The 19,166-nt window shown below is 25.8% G+C and overlaps 3 protein-coding genes across 4 annotated transcripts; all 3 read right to left on the bottom strand.

The window, feature by feature from the left end:
* Window positions 1-523: 523 nt before the first annotated feature.
* Window positions 524-9,218, bottom strand: LOC106693479 (GTP cyclohydrolase 1). 2 transcript variants are annotated; one of them, XM_014441303.2, is made up of 5 exons: window positions 8,930-9,218; window positions 4,522-4,731; window positions 2,184-2,349; window positions 1,372-1,488; window positions 524-751 (listed from the first exon to the last, which is right to left on the bottom strand). In XM_014441303.2, the coding sequence occupies exons 1-5, from the start codon at window positions 9,054-9,056 to the stop codon at window positions 622-624; spliced, it is 750 nt and encodes a 249-aa protein (XP_014296789.1). In that variant the 5' UTR covers window positions 9,057-9,218; the 3' UTR covers window positions 524-621. The 2 variants fall into 2 exon arrangements, with proteins under 2 accessions (XP_014296789.1, XP_014296788.1); XM_014441302.2 differs by lacking the exon at window positions 8,930-9,218 and adding an exon at window positions 6,423-7,045.
* Window positions 9,219-10,952: 1,734 nt separating this feature from the next.
* LOC103576622 (saccharopine dehydrogenase-like oxidoreductase) lies at window positions 10,953-13,523 on the bottom strand. The gene is made up of 8 exons (XM_014441301.2): window positions 13,419-13,523; window positions 12,826-13,001; window positions 12,582-12,757; window positions 12,164-12,480; window positions 11,951-12,097; window positions 11,788-11,878; window positions 11,446-11,708; window positions 10,953-11,362 (listed from the first exon to the last, which is right to left on the bottom strand). The coding sequence occupies exons 2-8, from the start codon at window positions 12,995-12,997 to the stop codon at window positions 11,260-11,262; spliced, it is 1,269 nt and encodes a 422-aa protein (XP_014296787.1). The 5' UTR covers window positions 12,998-13,001; window positions 13,419-13,523; the 3' UTR covers window positions 10,953-11,259.
* A 2,080-nt stretch (window positions 13,524-15,603) lies between these two features.
* LOC103576591 (mitochondrial pyruvate carrier 2) lies at window positions 15,604-18,243 on the bottom strand. Its single transcript, XM_008556882.3, has 4 exons — window positions 17,955-18,243; window positions 17,565-17,605; window positions 17,115-17,311; window positions 15,604-16,336 (listed from the first exon to the last, which is right to left on the bottom strand). Exons 1-4 carry the CDS (start codon window positions 18,040-18,042, stop codon window positions 16,282-16,284), a joined length of 381 nt encoding a protein of 126 aa, XP_008555104.1. The 5' UTR covers window positions 18,043-18,243; the 3' UTR covers window positions 15,604-16,281.
* Window positions 18,244-19,166: the final 923 nt, after the last annotated feature.

The following is a 19,166-nucleotide window of genomic DNA, read 5'->3' as shown; positions in this document are numbered from 1 at the left end:
AAATTTAATTGCACAATTGAAGTTAGTTGTTTACAACCATTTTGTTACGTTCCAAATACTATTTGTAAGATTCATGGCCGTTGAATCTTGCAAATAGCTTTTAATTATACTAAAATCTATTAAAGATTAAAATAATTAAATTAATTAATAATAAAAGAATGAGATAATTCTGTCAAAAATACAACATTGTCTTGCACTATAGTTCAAGAAGAGAAACTTGAATGTTATCCTCGTTTGGAGGCTAAAAAAATAATAAACTTTTTATATAAGATAAAATAATAACAATTGCAATAATAATTATTACTATTTTTATTGTCGCCATGTCACGCTTTCAGCAGTTTTATAATTAAACTTTCAAGTTTCTCTCGAACTCTTACATACTTTATTCCCCATTAATCTTTTAAAAATCATTAATTAATTTAATAAATTTTTTTATCCACCAAATTATTATTGTTATTATTATTTACTAGACTTTAAAACCTACAATATTATTATTTGACAATAAAATCTCACTCTTAATAAATAAAATTTAATTATTTATTTTTTTTTACGCAATTAATATTTTTCAACTGATAAAATCATAATTAAGATTAAAAAATATTTTTCATTAATTAAATTTATTTATTTTGAGTGAACGAGGTTGAGAAATTCTTCACGTGTCTTAGGGTCATCTCGAAAGACGCCGAGCATTGTTGATGTTACTGTTTTGCTATTTATTTTTTGTACTCCACGCATCACCATACACATATGTCTGAAAATATATATATCAATTAATTAATTAATTACAAGATAATTATTATTGATTATTCATTACATTATTACATAACTTAATTTCATAAATTAAAATTATATTACTTAGTTATGTAATGAGTGTTAATTTAAATCAAATCTAATCTACTAAAAAAAATATAATTTATTTTTTTAACAAAGCCTACGTCAATAAAATTTATCGCAGATTGTTTTTGTAATTAATTATATAATGATTATAATTAAAGAGTTTGATAGTTAGATTAGTGATAATCTTTAGTCATTGATAGTTAAAATATATATGATATATATGAATAACAATCACAAGCTAGATTAAGTGAGAGGTTTGTATTCATAAACCAATAGTTGATTTGAAGGACAAAAACTATTACGTGAACGATTATAATTATCCTGTTCCTTGGACTAACACGCAATAATAATATTTAATATCTTATTGAGTTACGGTTTATTAGTACAAGGTCTTTATGCTTTTACAAAAAACTATTTAGTTATTAATTAACAATTAATAATTTATATATTTGTAAAAATACTTTTTAGAAATTCATTGAATAAAATTCTGGTATAAATAAATAAATTATTAAATAATTAATAAAAAATACTAACACTCCTTCAACGACGACAGCAACACCTGCCGGTTCAACGGCTTTAGTGACAGCAATAGCTATTTGTTTTGTTAGACGTTCTTGTACTTGAAGTCTTCGACTAAAAATTTCGACGATTCTAAAAAAAAAAAATTTTTTTTATTATTGTAGACTGGTTGGTTTAGATGATTGATGGTTGACAGATTAGACTAGCCATTAAGAAATATTTTTCGTTTATTACTGAAGGTAAACACGTGACAGAGCATGCAAGTAGTGCGTGAAACCGAATAGAGTGTGAAAGTAATGTCTTATAAATCAACCTCTGCATCTACCTGTATAAATAATATTTACATATCTATATGATACTGTGTAATATTTATATTATATTAATTTGTTATTTTATTTTCTTGTCACATTAACCACGACAAGACATGTCCAAGGCTACATTGGTCAGCACTGCAAGCCGCATCGTATCAAAATGTAATGATGAAAGTGCACGGACTTGTCATATTATTATTATTAACATTATCATTATTATTATTATGTAGATATATATTTTTTTGACTAGCATATAAGCCGACAAGTCTCGATTTTCTATAGAATTTCCTGGGAAATCTAGAGAATACTAAAGGGCTCTGATAATTTTTCTATTAATTATATATTTTATATCATACTATAAAAATTAACGTTTTAATTATGCAGTAGTTTAGTTAACAGATAGTTTTTCACGGATAAAATGACTACGGTTTTTGTATGGTGTAAGTATATATATGACAACCATGATACAAAATGATTATGATCTAAATCTTATTATGTTACTTGTGAATAAATTACCTAGCTAATTTACTTAATCCAAGAATTTTTTTGCATGGTAAATATCCAATTGAAACTTTTCCATAAAATGGTACCAAATGATGCTCGCACATTGAAAACATTTCGATGTCTTTAACTACCACCATTTCGTCATGATCTTCATCGAAAACTGCATCATTTATAACATCTGTAATTATAAAAAATAAGGGGTTTTATTTTTTATATTAGAAATAAATATTTACATAAAAAAAGATGAGTTTAAGTATTTTTGCATTTAATGAAGCTAATAAGGACTAAGTTTTTTTTTAAAACTATGGAAAAAATTTATTTGTAAGACAATAAATTTTTATCATAATGATGACTGCAAGTTCTCGCTCGTGATTTGCTCGATATTGACCCACTTTGATGATAGTATAGTAGGTGAGAGACCTGTGGGGTTGTTATATACATATATACATATATATATTTTAGTATCAGAAGTGCTTGACAGAGTGAATGGGCCAGGGTGATGATAAGTGGATGGATATTGCGGGGGTAATTTCTCTACGGTTACCATGACAACCTTAACAAGCAACACCTTTATAATGGAACACTCAAAAATATCTATATCTATATCTACGTTTATAAAATACTAGATAAAATTTAAAAATATAAAATTTCCTCAGTAATTAAATAGTAAATAAATAAAAAAAATTTCTTAATCAATTGAACTTAAGTAATAGTTAATACTACTTTAGTACGGTGAAATTTGTCGAGAGAGTAAAGAAAAAAGGAAATGGAAAAATTCTAAAATGTTGAAATAGATTGTCTCAATTGTCAGACTCAAGCTCGGTATAAAATGACAAGTACAAAGGGTATAAAAAGAATAATGATAGAAAAGTGGAGAGTGACGTAGTAGTGATTCTGCTACTCACTCTCATTCTCCACATTTTCTACCCTCAGCCTTAACGTTTTCACCCGCATACTCACCCCGTACTCCCACACTAACACACCCAGCTACTATACATATATATATATATATATATATATATATATATATATATATATATATATACTTTTATCCTTTTCTATCGTCCTAGCCTTTGTGCTGGAACTGCACTAGAAATACTGGCTGGCTACTGAACTACCCAGTTAACTCGGGTTATCATGTTCCGAGCACAAAAGAAGACGAGTCAAAGCTTTGGAAGATATAGTATGGACAACAGACACCTGTGGCTAAAACTTTATTTATTTTTTTGTAATGGATTTACTCATATAATTTTGAATAATAATAAAAATTATATAATGTCGAAGTTAATATTTTTTTGAGGTAAATAATAAATGTTGGTATAAAAATAATAAAAAGAGAAAATTGAAAAAACGTGACCTGAGAAAGAAATTACTCACTTGACTGAGTGTCCCTGGAGTGGAATTGTATCAAAAGCGAACGTGTTAATGTGTAACATTCTTCTTTATTCTAGTTTATTTTTTATTTCATTGTGAAGGCGAGAGACGAATAAAATAAAAGTCAGAGAACAGAGAAAGAAGAAAAGTCTTTGAGGAAAAGTTAAGTGAATGAGTGAGGGTGTATAATGAGACTTTTATTTACGAGACTTGAGATTCATATCACATGTAATCTTTAATTCACTTACTTCTTTTAAGAGACTTTTTATTTTACTATATTTATTTTTTGTCAACGTCATTAATCATCTTGTTTAGAGGTGATGAAACTATTTATTATTAATGAAAGTGTATATTTTATTTATATGTACATATAAATCTTATTTATTTTTTAGTCTGGTTGAATAAAAATCCCATGTGTTCACGTATTGCTGAGATAAAAAAATAAAAAGAGATGAGTATTAAATCTCGTCTACTTTTCTTGGGATTGTTTCCTAGGCAACTGAGACTGAGAACTTCTATCGTCATTTTAAGAATTTTAAATCTGATGTAATGCATTATTGATGTTCTTTTTATTGATCTTATATATTATTTAATATAATGTAATAATATAAAAAAAGCGTTACTTTATTTTTTAGATTTTAATCTAGAAAATTTGATTACTGAGACTAAAAATTAACTAATGGAAAAAAAATAACTTTTGTAAAAACAATATTTTGTTAAGTAGTCGATTAACAAAAATTATTACAGTATTTACACTATTTCAAAAAATAAAAGCGTATCTCGAGCTGAACTTAGATGTCTTCGTTGAAGAAAATGATTTTGAATGAAACATTTAAATTGTTACGCTAAAATTTTCAGTAGCATAATTTCTAGTCAGAAAAAAAAAACAATATTTCTAAAAGTTATTTTTTTTCAGAGTGTAATAAATGTCACAGGATGATTAAGAAATAAAAAATGTTACTTAATCAGAACATACCATCAAGACTCTGATCGTAGCCTTTAGTAAAAAATAACATTGCTTTAGCAGCACGTTCAGGCGTTTTTAAAAGTCCTTGTCGATCTGGATCTTCACCTAGTGATCTCAATAAACGTCTGTAACTTTTGGACATCTCTGGCAATAGTGCTTCTTTTGTTGGCGGACGGTGATCTAGCTCCAAGTCGTGATGAAATGTACATTTTTCATGGCCTAAAAAAAAAACAAAGTTAATATATATTAAAAATCATTTCATTAATTTTAGCTGACGCCACAAATGTTCGTAAAAAAATTATTTTTTTTATTTAAGAAAATAATTTTAAGAAAGTTGCGGTAGAGTATTATATTCCATACCGCATATATAAACCGCAGAACTATAATATTATACCTTTATATTTTTTGTAACGGTTACAAGTATATGTTTGTAGAAAAAATACGTACATTGATCTCAAATGTATCAGATATATTGATCTAAAGAAATATTAGAAGTTAAATCAAGATGTGAATGCTTTTTTTTTTAATTTAAAATCATTGTCTCCAGTAAAAATTATCCGTAAAAAAATGGTAAAATATGATCATATGTATCTGGTATAATAAGATAGGAATTCATATATGACTATTAATCATATAGTAGCTAAGTATTTGTACATGACCATACATGAGTATTTTTTCCCGGATTTATTTTAAATTATATTTTTAAAAAGTAATTCATATTTTAGAAAATTTTGGAGCAATTAATATTTAAAATAAAATACTTGTGAGTATTCTGTAACAGAATATTTAATGCATATATAATCATTTAGATATAATTATATATATCTATACAATTTTTTTTCTCGAGGTAATTAACTTTTATCTCCAAATAAAAATAAAAATTTAAGTTTAAATACTTCTATTTAACTGTAAATAAATAAATATGATAACTAAATGTGGAAATCTTGAATAGGAGAATTGTGAGTAGATTTATTTAGGAAAAACATTATTAAATAAAGTTTAATAATGACAGATGCTAATAAACTGACTTGTGTTATCAAGTATTATCATGACCTTTTTCCAAAAGAATACTTACTTCTGATAATAATTATTATTATTATGATTCATAATATTTTATAAATATATGTATATATTCTTTTATGTGAAAAACGTAACAATAGTAATTGCCAGATTTACGTATTTACGTTCAATTATTTTTTATTTATGTAATCATTAATCTTTACTATTTTTTTTCTTGACTGTACTTGTCGCATCACCGAATAGATCATGCAAAAAAAACTCAATCAGATAATAAGTATCTTTTTTTAATGTCTTGGATATTTCGAAACTACGGAATAATAATAATAAATAATGTTAAATAAATAAATGCAACCACTGATTTAGATCTAGGAGCTCATGTTGGTAATGATTCAACTCATTAATTTTTTAATGATACTCATTAAGATGATTCAATCTGTGTGTTATATGATTTCGATTTAAATTTTATCGATCCAATATTCTGAATCATTGAAAAATCTAAATAAATAAAAAATTCCGCAGTTAAATAATTAATTTCTTCACATAATTATTCAATTATTTTTTTAACCCACAAAGTTTTTTCTCTTATAAATCTTCAGCCAAAGAAGTAAAAAAAAATAATATTCCCGCCCGAAATAATAACTCTCACCGGTAATTCGTAAATATACAGTTATATATTCTTTATTATCTTGTTGTAACTGTAATTTCACCTTTGTTCTCACGATTTTTATCATTTTTTTGAATAATGGTAGGGCCTAGGTGATAATATCAACCTATTTGTCAAAGTTTTTGAATGACTGAATAATTTTTTTTAAATTTAAATTTTTAAAAAATTTATTCAACGTCACAATTAATTACAATGGTTTTAAAAATAATTTTAGGGACTTTTATACCTGGAGTCGTGGATGTCCTAGGAGTTCTAGGTGTTCCTGGTATCTCAAGTTCAGTTTCGTCAACATTTTCACTCCATGTTACACTTCTAAGTGGTCCTGGTTTCTTACCATTCTTAGTTATACTTTCTTCCTCAACAATCGTAGTTGTTCCGTTCATTTTAATATTTAAATATGTATTTTTTAAATAATAGATTAAAAAAGTATTACTTTAATTTATCTACTTATTTCGTTTTAGTGCCACTTGAATCGATGAACAAAAGAAGAGCATAAAAATTTTTTTTTCTTTACGTTTTCAATAGATTTTGGAAAATATTATTTCTTTCAAACACTTGTTGTTTTTAAATAATAAAATAATTTCTTCAATACAATTTACCCGCACGTTTTAAATCCATTGACAAATCAATCACAATAGTAATAAATAAATTGATATTAACTCATATCAATTGATCCTTTAAGATTTTATTTTCAAAAAATAATTATTTACTAACAAATAATTTTTTATCTAATTTTTTTTTTAAATTGAAGAATTTATGATTTTGTAAAAATAATATATTTTATAAATTAATTAATAATTTATTTCAATACAAGTGACAGAGTAGCGCGAAGTCGCTCGGAGGAGTGACGCCGTGCGACTGATGTCTGGTGTCACTGAGTCTGACTCCGAGGCAAAGGCTATTTCGTATATCGCAACGAGTTTAATTCAAGTATTGGATAGTGTTAAAAGTTACCAAGTCCCGCTCTCTGATCCTGGGAAAGCTAAACTACTCCAGCTGATACAGTAATACTACTTATTCTTACTACTTACTACTTGCGGTACATTCAAAGTTTAAATTTACGTTTACTCAAAATTTATATCCATGTTCGCAAATTATTTATATTGGTTTCGTAATTTACTTTAATTTTTTGCTTAATTAGATCCTTTAATTATTCAAAATTATCTTTTAATTCTAATTGATTTGTAGATGCAAGAGATTTTTAATTTTTTGCATTTTTATTAAGAAAATAAATTTTTTGAATTTAATAAAAACGAGTTGAAAAATTTTAAAAACTGGCCAGAGTTTATCTAAATGTAAATTTTTAAATCCTAGTAAAATGAAAAAAATGCCATTTAGCATAAAAAAATATCAAATCAAAGATTTTTTTATTAGTTCATTTTAAATAATGACGAAATTGTTTTGTCACATAAGTCGTGTGTTAGATTTCTATAAAATTTACAATTTCATTTATTTCTAAAAGCTTTTTATATTCAATTAAATTGTTGAAGGTCTTAAAAAGAATAAAAGTTGAATATTTATAAATAGTAAGGAATGAATAATTACGACAAGGAAATATAATAGACAATAGTATCCTGATATAAATCCTGGTTTAACGATCGACGTCATGGGAAAGTCTATTGAGAGTGTATTGAGTGTCACGGTGATTAAATTAAAAGCTAGTTATCGGTGTACTATATCATTTGATAACTTGACGAACTGTACAATGGCTTTTGATAACGCAGTATAATATTGATCGATTATATATAAGCTAGTTACTAAGTAACTTTTAAAAAAAAACTAATTGATGCAATAGGTCATACTGTAACAAATTACCGGAGTAAATCCGGAGTGGATGACTGTTTATTTATTTAATTCCCTCGGAGTGAAATTTACTCCGAAGGGAGTTTATTTAAGTATAGAAACTCTGAATCAGAGCTAATGCAGATTTAAATGAAATCCAGATTACTCCGAAATTACTCCGTTGAAAAAACAAACTCCTGATTTACTCCGTAGGCAGAGTAATTTTTCATAAAACTCCGAGTGTCGGAATGAATTCAGGTTTAATTAAAATCTGTAATCACTCCTAATTTTTGACACTGCAAAAATATTAACACATTATTCAATCGGTTAATTAATTGTGTTATCCTGAAGCTCGAACTACAATAGTTAAATAATCTTAATATTAAACCTTGAGATCCGAGGTTACCACCATACAAATCAATGGAATGTACTCTTGTTAACGAGATTATTCATCGGCATTTTAAAAATGCCTGAAGTGTCTTTAACTTTTTATTTGATGTTTTTCTGCCTAGTCCTTGAGACGTTAACTCATTAATCTAGTTTGTACGTTATTTCATCATGAAGGTGATTAATTGTAAATAATAAATATATATTTTAATTTAAATATATTATAAAGATTTAAAATATAGATGTATCCTAGATTTTATTCATTTTTCCTTCACTTCGATCTTTAATGTCTTAATTAATCATTTTTCATAGAGAATACATCTTTATGAAATAAATCATTATATCATGCACGAATAATTTATGGTGACAAGAAAGTTTAAAATTATATTATGACTGTTCATTCAATTGCAACTGTCTTCAGCAAAAGTTTAATGAAGCGTTAATTAATTGTTGTTGAGTACAATATTGTTAAATTTAGAATTATACTAATTATTATATATATTTTTTAAATATTTTGGTCGGATGAAAATTTTTTAATTAAAAAAAAAAAAAATAAAAACTGACCTGTACTAATTTTATCAACACACACACTCGTTTCTTGTTTATTTGTCACACCATTTCCTTCATCTTTTTCTTTTTTCCCATTGATGACGTCAGCGGTAATCCCCGTACCATTTTCAATACCTTTCATTTTAAAATTTAAATTTAACACTGTACTGATTAAAAAGAAATAAAAGTAAATTAAAAATTATATAGTGATAAAATAATTTGACGCTTAATGAAATTAAGTTAAATATAACATGAATCTATATTATAAATAAAAATAAAATAATAACAATGATGATTTTTTATGAATTTTGACTTAAAGAATGACAAGATTTAAGTAAACGTTTGTCTTTATATAGTTGTAGTTGAGAACTGAAATGTCCCCTCCAATATTTATTCTCAACAAACAGACTAGCAGGTATTTAGTTTTCTTAGCATTCGACATTGTCTTTTATGATCTTACATTTTTTTAACTTTCTTTGCAAAAAAATTACAAAAAAAAAAACCTTAGTCTTAATTATTTTATACTTTGTAATAATTGATAATTTATTACATTAAGAAATCAATTTTAAATGTTTTTTTAAAAATTATGGCAAATAATAAATTGATGTCAAATTTAAATATAAAGTTCATATGAAATTTTTTATATAAATCTCAGCTTAATTTTAATTAACTAATTAAATAAAAATAACTTTTAAGATTCAAGTGATAATTTATAATTATTTAATTATTAATTTGATAGGAAGTATATTTAATAATAAGCAAGGTAAGTGAACGATCATGAACTTGAACCAATTTGTATTCCACTCAATTCCTTTCACTGAAGCGTCATAAAAGTAAATAATGAATCGTTATATTTTTTAGTTTAAAAATTTGTGTCAAACAGACATAACTGTCATTTGAGATTTATTTAAAACTGGGTCGGTTATCTATTACAATTTTTTACATGTTCTTGACGAAATTACAGTGGAGGTCATGTTTGTGCTGCAAGGACACGCAACAGCCAGGATTGTACGTAACTTTATTTAGTACCTTTCAAATCGATGACGTAAAAGCAGAATGGGTTTTCCTCATCCACTTCCTACACTTAGCATACCTCGGAGTAGTTTTTTCCAGAGTAAATTTTTCCTACCTGGGAAAATCTATTAGTAATTTAGACTCGATTATGTTGAAATAAAAATATTTAAATAATTTAGTCAAGTGGTACTCACAGATCAAAGATATATTTTATGTGCCACATTATCAAGACTTGGCAAAGTTCAATTAATGATTAAGAATGAAATTATTATCAAAAATTTAATATTTCTCTCAGCAATATCATTATTGAATTGATTAAAATCAATCTAATTTGACATAATAATCAAGTGATATATGTTACTAAGGTAATTCAGTATTTAGAAAAATAAATTATTTAAAATTTAATCATCTCTATTTCATCTGCATTCCGGACCCGTAATATAAAAAAATCCACCCTATTTAAAAAAAAATCAGTGGCTCAGGGCATTGACCTGATATATAAGTAGATAATTATCGTTAACGAGTAGAATTAGTATGAGGTACATTTTTATCTGGCCTAAATTTCGTTGATTTCGATAATTGTAATAATGGATTTTTTTTAAATATCTCAACAATGGAAAGATACAAAACTACTGATAAATATTTGAAGTGTGCAATTTTAATTTTAGTTACTCTGAAATATTAAAAAAAATCTTATTATACTCTCGCGCGTAGTTTGAATGTATTTATCAAAATTTAAATTATGAAAAAGTACAAAATAGAGTTGAATTTTTTTGAAACATACAAATTTATATCAAAATTAATGTGATTATTAACATTTACAACCTGATTATACTTACCTTAAAATATATTTAATAAAAACTAATTATACAATATTTAATAAGTAATTATTCAATAAAAAAACATATAAATGCTTAAAGTTTATTGTTATAAATATTCAATATTATAATTGCATAACAATATTTTATTTAATATGTATATAATATATTAGTGTATAAATATATATATAAATATATAAGCCCTTTTAAACCCGTAAAAGTACTTTCATAAAAGTTATTAATAAAAAGTAACAAAGTTTTTAAGTTATAAGAAGAATTATTATTAATAGATATTTTGTTTTTACTTTGAAATGTTTTATGGCAAAAAAGAATTTGTTTTTTACGTTAGTTAAGACTCGAAGTACTTTTTCAGACTTATCAAATTTTTAATTATTATTAATATTATTGTATAATATAATTGATTAATAAAAAAAGATAATTGATTATTCATGACACTTTGGATAAGCTATAAATATATAATATATAAAAAGATGTTGTTCATAGTTGATTATCTTACTCAGTTACTTTAATTATTTCAAATTTAACACCATTGTTATTTAATTGTTCGATCATTGAAGTCTTAGCGAATGCGGCCCCAGGTGGAAGTACTCCACCCCTGAGAAAATAATTAATTTTTAATAAACAATTAAATAATATGAACATGCATTTATAAATAAATTTATGATTGAGATAACATACTTATCGGGAAGTTTATCAGCTTCACGAAGAATAGTGAGCGCAGAAATCATGAGCATAGTACAAGTTGCTCCATAACCAGGATTAGTACCCGAAACTTTACCAATGACTTCTTTATTCGGAGGCTCAGTGTGTTTGTCAGTTGGTTCAGTGAGTTTATCTTTCCAACCAGTAGCTTTGAATGTTATTGAGAACTGGGTTTTTTCCAAAGACTCGGGGTTTGGTCCTTCATGACTGACAAACCCACCGGAGAAAAATGATGGATACTGTATAAAAGAAATATAATTGATTGATTTATTTGCTATTCTTAAATGTTTAAAAAATGTAAATTTATTATTTATTAACCTTAAGAAGTAAATTACGTCCACATTTACATTTTGTCATCAGTGAAAACACGGCCCCAATACATGCCACTGATAGTACAGCCCAAAGTGATCTGTAATTAATTAATTAAATGATAATTATTAAATGAAACTAAAGTATATTTATTGATAAATAGTTGAATTACCTAAATGTAACATAAGTTTGAACTTGTGCTGGTTTAATTTTATCTTTTTCGTAAAGAAAACGTTGAGATCTATAAGCAACTGAACGATCGGAACCAGGAAAAGGTACAGACCATCCTTCAGATACTTCAGAACGATGGATAATTCCTCTAAAAATAATTTAAAATTATTAATTATAATTAGGAAAAATTTTTAGATAAATTTATTATTGATACCTTGGGCGTAGTTTAGGTTCAGAAGAAGGTAATTTAGTTGGATAAAGCTTAGAACGTAACTCTGGTAGCTCATTGGCGTGGGCTAGTCCATAAACGGCAGACTCCCATGTTCCGTAATGAAGACCAGGACCTCCTAAATTACCACTTCTCCATGTGTTCAAGTAAGTCTCGACGCTGTTTACTTCACCGCCGAATTTTTGCTGGATAAAAATAATACCGAGGTCACATGGAATACTATCGAATCCACATGCGCTAATTATATAAACTCCTGCTTCTTTAGCTGCTTTGCTATACTCGAGTTGAATTTTCTCCATGTACTATAAATAGATTTTAAATAAAATGAAAATTGTTTACAACCTCGTATAAGTTTAAATTAATTCTAATAATAATTATTATTTAAAGTGGTGAATAAACATACTTGAGGTTCACCACTGACGTCAACATGATGTGTACCAGCTGCTATGCAAGCCTTCACAACAGGCTCTCCATAAAATCTGTACGGGCCGCAACAATTTACGACGATTTTACATTTTTCAGCCATTTTCTTCAAAGACTCTTCGTCTTTAACATCAGCAATTATGATTGGAATGTTATCTATAATTAATTAAATAAATTTACGTTATTATTTAAATTTATTTATCACAAATTTTTTATTTTTTTACTATGTTCTGCAGCAAATTCTTTCAGTACAGCTTCTAAACGTTCTTTGTTACGTCCAGCAACACCCCAAGAAAATGGTTTTAGTTTAGATAATCTAGCAGCCTCTTTGACAGTATACTTTCCAGTAAATCCTGTTGCTCCAAAAATTACAACGTCAAGACGTTCGTCAGCCATTTTACTAAAAGAAATAACAATAATTAGTTGAATAAATAATATAATTCTACGGGATAATTGTTAATCTAATCAAAATGATCTGATTCAAGACTATTGTGATATTACAATTGCCACGAGTATTTAAATATGAAACGTAATTTTTGTTTGCATTCACATGTACTTGGAAAATTTTTTTAATTTCATTGCTGCCATTAAATTAATTATAATAAAAAATTTTATTGTGTCATGGTGCCGGTTTGCCGGTTCAATGTATCAACAATATATTTTTTTTATCAAAATTCAAAATAATTAAAAATTAAAGGCATATAATTTGTTATTAAATCTATTACTATTTATAGTAAAAAGTCAAAGATCACTTTTAAATTTATATTATTATAAATGGAGTATTGTCATTAAATTTAAATGAATTTTTTATACTTACATTGTTATGTATTCCAAGAATTATCAATTCTGATCCTGACTGACTTTGAATTGATAAAAATAAGACGTAATACTAAACTACGCAATAACAAGGTGTACTAGTCGATCTTTGTATGTTTGTTTATAATTTAATAGTCGATAAAGAAGTTTTTAAAGAGAACGCTGCTTGAAGATTTTGAATTTCCCGCGTCAGTTTGTTCTAAGCGGGAAGTGAGCCCAGAAGACATTGGAAGCGCTGGAGCAGGAGCCGATGCTCATTCCAAAGTTAGCAGCTTCTAGGTCGAGACGTGAAATAGTTACCGCGTAAAAATAATTATTTATTTAATTAATCGATTATTGACAATTGTTTAAATATATTTAAAAAGTATCGTTTAATTATCATTTACTCAAGTAGTAATTAAATAAAGGTTTTATTTTATTAAATAACGATTAAAATTTTTTAAAATATTGTCGGTTTTGCGATACTGAAGTAAGTCGACGTTTAATAACGTTAGGCTTTTTTTCAAAACGATAAATTATAGAAAAAAAATATTTAAAAAATTGCACATATAAATTTTTAAATTTTCTACATGTGCATATTTTTAGATTTTTTTTTTTTTTTTTTTTTTTTTTGTAATTCTTCGGTGAAAAAAAAAATCCTTAAGTTGTTGATTCTCGACAAGTTTTAGGATCGCGTCAGTGTTGAGTTGGAGCGTTAGCGTGAAATTTCTAGAACAGACAGTCAGATCCCTTTTACTTTTTAATATTTGCCAGTTAAGCTTACGTCTGATAATAATAATTAGTACTCGATATTTAATTAATATTTTATTAAAATTAATTGTTTAACATTTAATTATTAGTAGTTTATAAAAAAAAATTTTATAATTTATTACAATGGAAGGGGATAAGTGAGGAAAGTTTTTGGGCTATAAACAAGATGGCGGCGGTTTGAAGCGTCAGTAGCACAGTTCCTAGAAACTTCGCGCGGATTCTTTTATTTAACATATATATTTAAAAAAAAACTTGAAAAATTTATTCAGTATTAATTAGTTAATAATCGTATTAATAATTAATTAACAATTGGTTAACTAACAAACAATTAACAGTAATAAATTAATAATTGTGCTCAGTGAATATAAAAGTTTTTTAGTGTAAATTTTTTTTCTTTGTTCGTGGTATCGTTAGTGTTTTTGTTTGGCTTCATTGTTACTTCGTATTAATATTTTTTTTTTTTTATTGTTTATTTTAAAATAAATTCGTAAAGTTATTTTTGTGATATAGTCTCGGGAGTGGTATTCGTGTGAATTTTTGAGTAGGTTGTGATATGTGAAGTGAAGTGTTTTTTTTGTGATTAGTGATTATATATTTTGATGAACGGGTACTCGATGGGTACTGAGGTATTATAATTTTTTTTTTTTTAAGAATTATTAGTCAATAATGCTATTGTTAATTAAATTGACAAAATGTCTTTGATTTTTTAAATTTCAGGTGAAGTGTTAGTGCTGATGATGAATCTGACGGAGCAAAGGATGGAGCAGCTGTTTACTGGAAGCTGAGCTACGAAGCTGCGAGAGCATCCGTCTAAAGGTAAGTGATTTTGAATATGTTTTTGTTTCTTGGTTGTTTATAATTTTTATATTTTCGTAAATGAAATATTTTCTATGATGACAATTTATAAATTTATGATAGTTTGAATTTGTCCTTTATCTTTCCACTCGTTTAAATATTCTATGGAAAGTAATAGGAATGAATATAGGAGTGTATGGATTTATATAATAATCCATGTAGGAAATTACGGGTACCTGGATATCCACATAGGAATTTAAATAGATGATTTTTTTACCAAACTAGCATGTTTAAAAATAAATAAATAGGATTTTATTGTAGGTCATTAAAACATCTTAACAAATAATTTATCAAAAAAATTGAATTTTTATTTGCGGTCTAAATAGAAATTCTTAGATGTCTCAAATCAAAGTAATTTATAAAAGATTGGATTTAAAATTTATATTTATTTATTAAATTAAATTTATTCAACACTTATTATTGGTCGTAAATGTCATGTGTAAATTTAGAAATTATCAGAGTAATCACATTTTACCTCTGTTATTATCTATCACAAAATTTAACTTATTATTTAAAATTTAACTTTTAAAGTACAACAGTATTTTATTTAATAGTTTCGTTTACGTATTAATTATTTGATTCTTGTCAATAAGTTTATTACGTTAGCTATAAAAATGATCAACAATTAAATTTACTAGAAATTGACTCAAATTAAAGTATGTGACGATAAATATTTTCAACAGTTAGTTTCATAAATAATTCAATTATTATTTTATTATTTTTTTATATATAAAAGACTTATAATTTTTTAACAATATCAAGACGTACAGTTTTTACATACTTCTACATACATACTATTAATTATTTCTTAAAGTTCGAGTTATTTATAACGATAATTATTTAGTCTTGACACTTTTTAAATTTGTCTTATGTAATATTTTATACTTTATTACAGTTAATTATAAGTAAGTGTAATTAATATTATCTGCAGTGATAAAATGACTATAGAGTAGTCTTATCAATTGATATGAGCACCATTAACTCGTATCACAATTTATCACTGGTTTTTTTTGACAATCGCAATTAATTTACTTTGGTTTATTTATGATCTCAATCTTCCATTGATATATTATTTATCATTAAATCTGCTGACATTCATCGTCGATATATATTTTTCGTCACGGAAGATACTTGTTTATTTATTTATTTATCTATTATTATCGTGGTTTAATTATTCCTTGAGCAATGTATAAATAAAAACAGTCAGTGCTAACTTGCGATATTTTATTTTATCTAGTGGAATGATTGTTTTATATTTATCATTGTTTAATCGTCGGTGCTTCTATTGATTTTGATTTCTGTTCTTGTTGATATCTGAAATCAAAAAATTATTTGATATTTTTATTGCTTAGTTAACGATAATGAAGTTAGCTTACGTCTAATAATTTTTGAATTTTTTTTGAAAGCGATAAATTATTACTAAAAAAAAAAAATATTAAAAAAATTATAGTCTACTAACTTCAGGATCATGGTTAATTAATATAAATATAAATGTAAATAAAATATAGTTGTGTCCTATAAATAATTGATCATTAAAGCTCAACTAGAGACTTTGACGTTTATAAACAGATCAGAATTCGAGGTCAAAGGTCAATTTCGACATTATAATGTAATCAGCAGACAATAGCGAAACCGGAAGTCGTGTCTTTATTTTATATTACCAATTGTTTAATTAGGAGTCAATAATTTTGATATTTAAAAAAAAAAAGAAAAATAAATTTCAATAAATAAATTTTTATAAAAGTATTTAAATACATTATTTTATAACTTCATATTTTTTTTATATATTTTATATCAATACAAGAAATTATTAAAAAAAAAAACTATTAAGAATTATTATTTATTTTTTTCATTGAAAAAATTGTATAATTGAAATTCATTTTTTTTTTTTAAATAAACTATCGGTTGAAACAAAATTTTTATAAGTAAAAAGTCAGCTAAAGACTAAATTATAAAATAAAAATTATTACCAAAGTTTTTATAAATTTTTTGAAGAATGATATTAGATGAGGGTTCAAGTTCTGTTAAACGACTTGTTTTTTTTCTGTATTGTGATTGAAATATTAGGTTTATTAGTAATTAATATACTCACTTAATGGCTCTAGCAACTTGATATAGTGCTGTGAAAGCCACAAAAAGATTAACGCTAAATAAACTCCAATTCCTTGGTGTAATAGCTAATGAATATCGCGTCCATATAACTCCGGTTACTCCTAGTGCCCCCGATTGACTCAATGATATTTTATCTGCTGGTCGTTGCAAGTCTCCAAGACCCGCTATCACGAGACCCTACAATAACAATAAATTAATTAGGACATATAGCAATATTTAAAAGATTTATTAGCTTCGTTCAAAAGGTCACTGAGGAATATAATTTAAGTATACGATAAATTCGCGATTAATATATATAACAAAAATTCACATTGCAAAATTAAGTTTATACTTAATTTCACAATAGAATATATTTTTGATATTTATTATCAACTAATAAAATTACATGAAAAAGTTGATTGATACTAATAACAAAAAAAAAAAAATTTACCCATTTGAATGCTGGCGCCCAGAAAAATATTGTCTGCGGACCTGGAAAAAAAACTCAATCGATAACACACGTGTTCACTTGATATATTTACTATTAGGAAAATTTCCATGATTTTTTTTTTGCCCATTTTTTTTTTTTTTAAATAAAAAAAATATTAAAAATTATAAATTTAGAATAACGTAGGAGTAAATGTCAAAATTAAGGAACTGAAATGACGTCAGCCTTGACCTAGTTGGCAAGGCTTCACATTGCGATCATATGAACATTTGCATAAAATGTGGACAAAAAATCTTTAAATCTTTAGTATACTTTTTTTTTATTTGTTGACGTCATTGCATATGCAGATATGGGAGATTTATTATGATTATTAACCAACTAGCAACCACTTACCAGCTGGATGATTCCACAGAGGTTGTAATTTTTCAGGCACAAATTTACCGATAGCCTTCATTGAGTTTTTGTACACAAGAGAAGTCATTTTAATATTTATATTTGTTTTTCTAATAATAATAAAAATTTATCACGTGCCCTTGATGCCTCGTGTACTACGATATTTACTTAAGGCTCGAGAGTTATTATATATCGTAAACCGTGATATTGAACGCGTCGATGTTATGTGTGAACTAACGTACGTTACTGTAAAACTGACTGACGATACTCGCGTTTTCTTTTCCTTCCTCTTCTGCTACTATTTACTCCTACTTTTTACTCGAATCGTTATGTATTATATGGATCAGAATCATGCTGTCTAGTATGTACAGTAGTAATTTACCCCCACTTAATCACTTCATTTTATCTACTAATTTATCATTAAAATCTTATGTCATTCAGACTCGAAATTTATCTAATTATTTAATTTTTAATACTAGTAATTAAATATTTACTATTTTTATTTTTAACTTAATAGCTTTGTTTTATATGATACCGTAGACAGCAGACGTCTAACAATTTTTTTTTGTTTTTATAAACAAACTATAAAAAATAAAAATTCTGGCTCAATTAGTCCAGATATAAATGTATATAAATAATTTAGTAAATAATTAAATTCTTTACAATAAAAAGGTCTTACGATATTTAAAAGTGAAGTAATAAAATTATCTAAAATTAGTAGACAGATTATGAAAAATTTTTAAATTTATTTTTGTTGATATTTAATTTAAAAACAAACTATCGCTTATTGGATTTACTATGATGATTTTTTAAGTTTTTTTTATTGTTCTTGATTTTAGAAATATTTAATTGTAAATTTAAAAAAAATTGCTTGTAAACTTTTTTTTTTCAATTGTTTATTATATTTAGTAGATCTGAGATAAAAAGACATAAACATTTAAGGAAGATACTCTAATGACATAAATACACACTAACATTGGCCTACAGTCTAATAAAAATACTTTATTTTCGTGCCAACTTTTACGTTTGAATAGATTACACAATATACGTGTTTATTTTTGTAACAATTTTTATACGTTTATACCGGAAAAGGTTTGCTGTTGCCAAAAGAAAATTTCTTTTTATTTGTTTATCAATTATTAATTATACTTTGGTATCAACTGAAAATTTATTTTTATAGAAAAGATGGGAAAATGATTTTTTTATAAGGAA

This window comes from Microplitis demolitor, chromosome 3, assembly GCF_026212275.2.
Source record: "Microplitis demolitor isolate Queensland-Clemson2020A chromosome 3, iyMicDemo2.1a, whole genome shotgun sequence".
NCBI classification, from domain to species: domain Eukaryota; kingdom Metazoa; phylum Arthropoda; class Insecta; order Hymenoptera; family Braconidae; genus Microplitis; species Microplitis demolitor.
The sequence above is the reverse complement of the archived record's forward strand: the minus strand, read 5'-3'. Positions and strand labels throughout refer to the sequence as shown.

Excerpts from the sequence above, each read along its gene's own strand:
- LOC106693479 (XM_014441302.2), bottom strand. The coding sequence starts at position 6,579 with ATGAACGGAACAACTACGATTGTTGAGGAAGAAAGTATAACTAAGAAT. Across the intron at positions 2,350-4,521 it reads CTACGATCAGAGTCTTGATG|ATGTTATAAATGATGCAGTT; the intron begins GTATGTTCTGAT and ends TTATAATTACAG. Across the intron at positions 752-1,371 it reads GCTGTCGTCGTTGAAGGAGT|ACATATGTGTATGGTGATGC; the intron begins GTTAGTATTTTT and ends ATATATTTTCAG.
- LOC103576622 (XM_014441301.2), bottom strand. The coding sequence starts at position 12,997 with ATGGCTGACGAACGTCTTGACGTTGTAATTTTTGGAGCAACAGGATTT. Across the intron at positions 12,758-12,825 it reads AGAATTTGCTGCAGAACATA|ATAACATTCCAATCATAATT; the intron begins GTAAAAAAATAA and ends AATTAATTATAG. Across the intron at positions 11,709-11,787 it reads GACGTAATTTACTTCTTAAG|TATCCATCATTTTTCTCCGG; the intron begins GTTAATAAATAA and ends TCTTTTATACAG.
- LOC103576591 (XM_008556882.3), bottom strand. The coding sequence starts at position 18,042 with ATGACTTCTCTTGTGTACAAAAACTCAATGAAGGCTATCGGTAAATTT. Across the intron at positions 17,312-17,564 it reads GGGCGCCAGCATTCAAATGG|GGTCTCGTGATAGCGGGTCT; the intron begins GTAAATTTTTTT and ends TTGTTATTGTAG. Across the intron at positions 16,337-17,114 it reads CAAGTTGCTAGAGCCATTAA|ATATCAACAAGAACAGAAAT; the intron begins GTGAGTATATTA and ends TTTTGATTTCAG.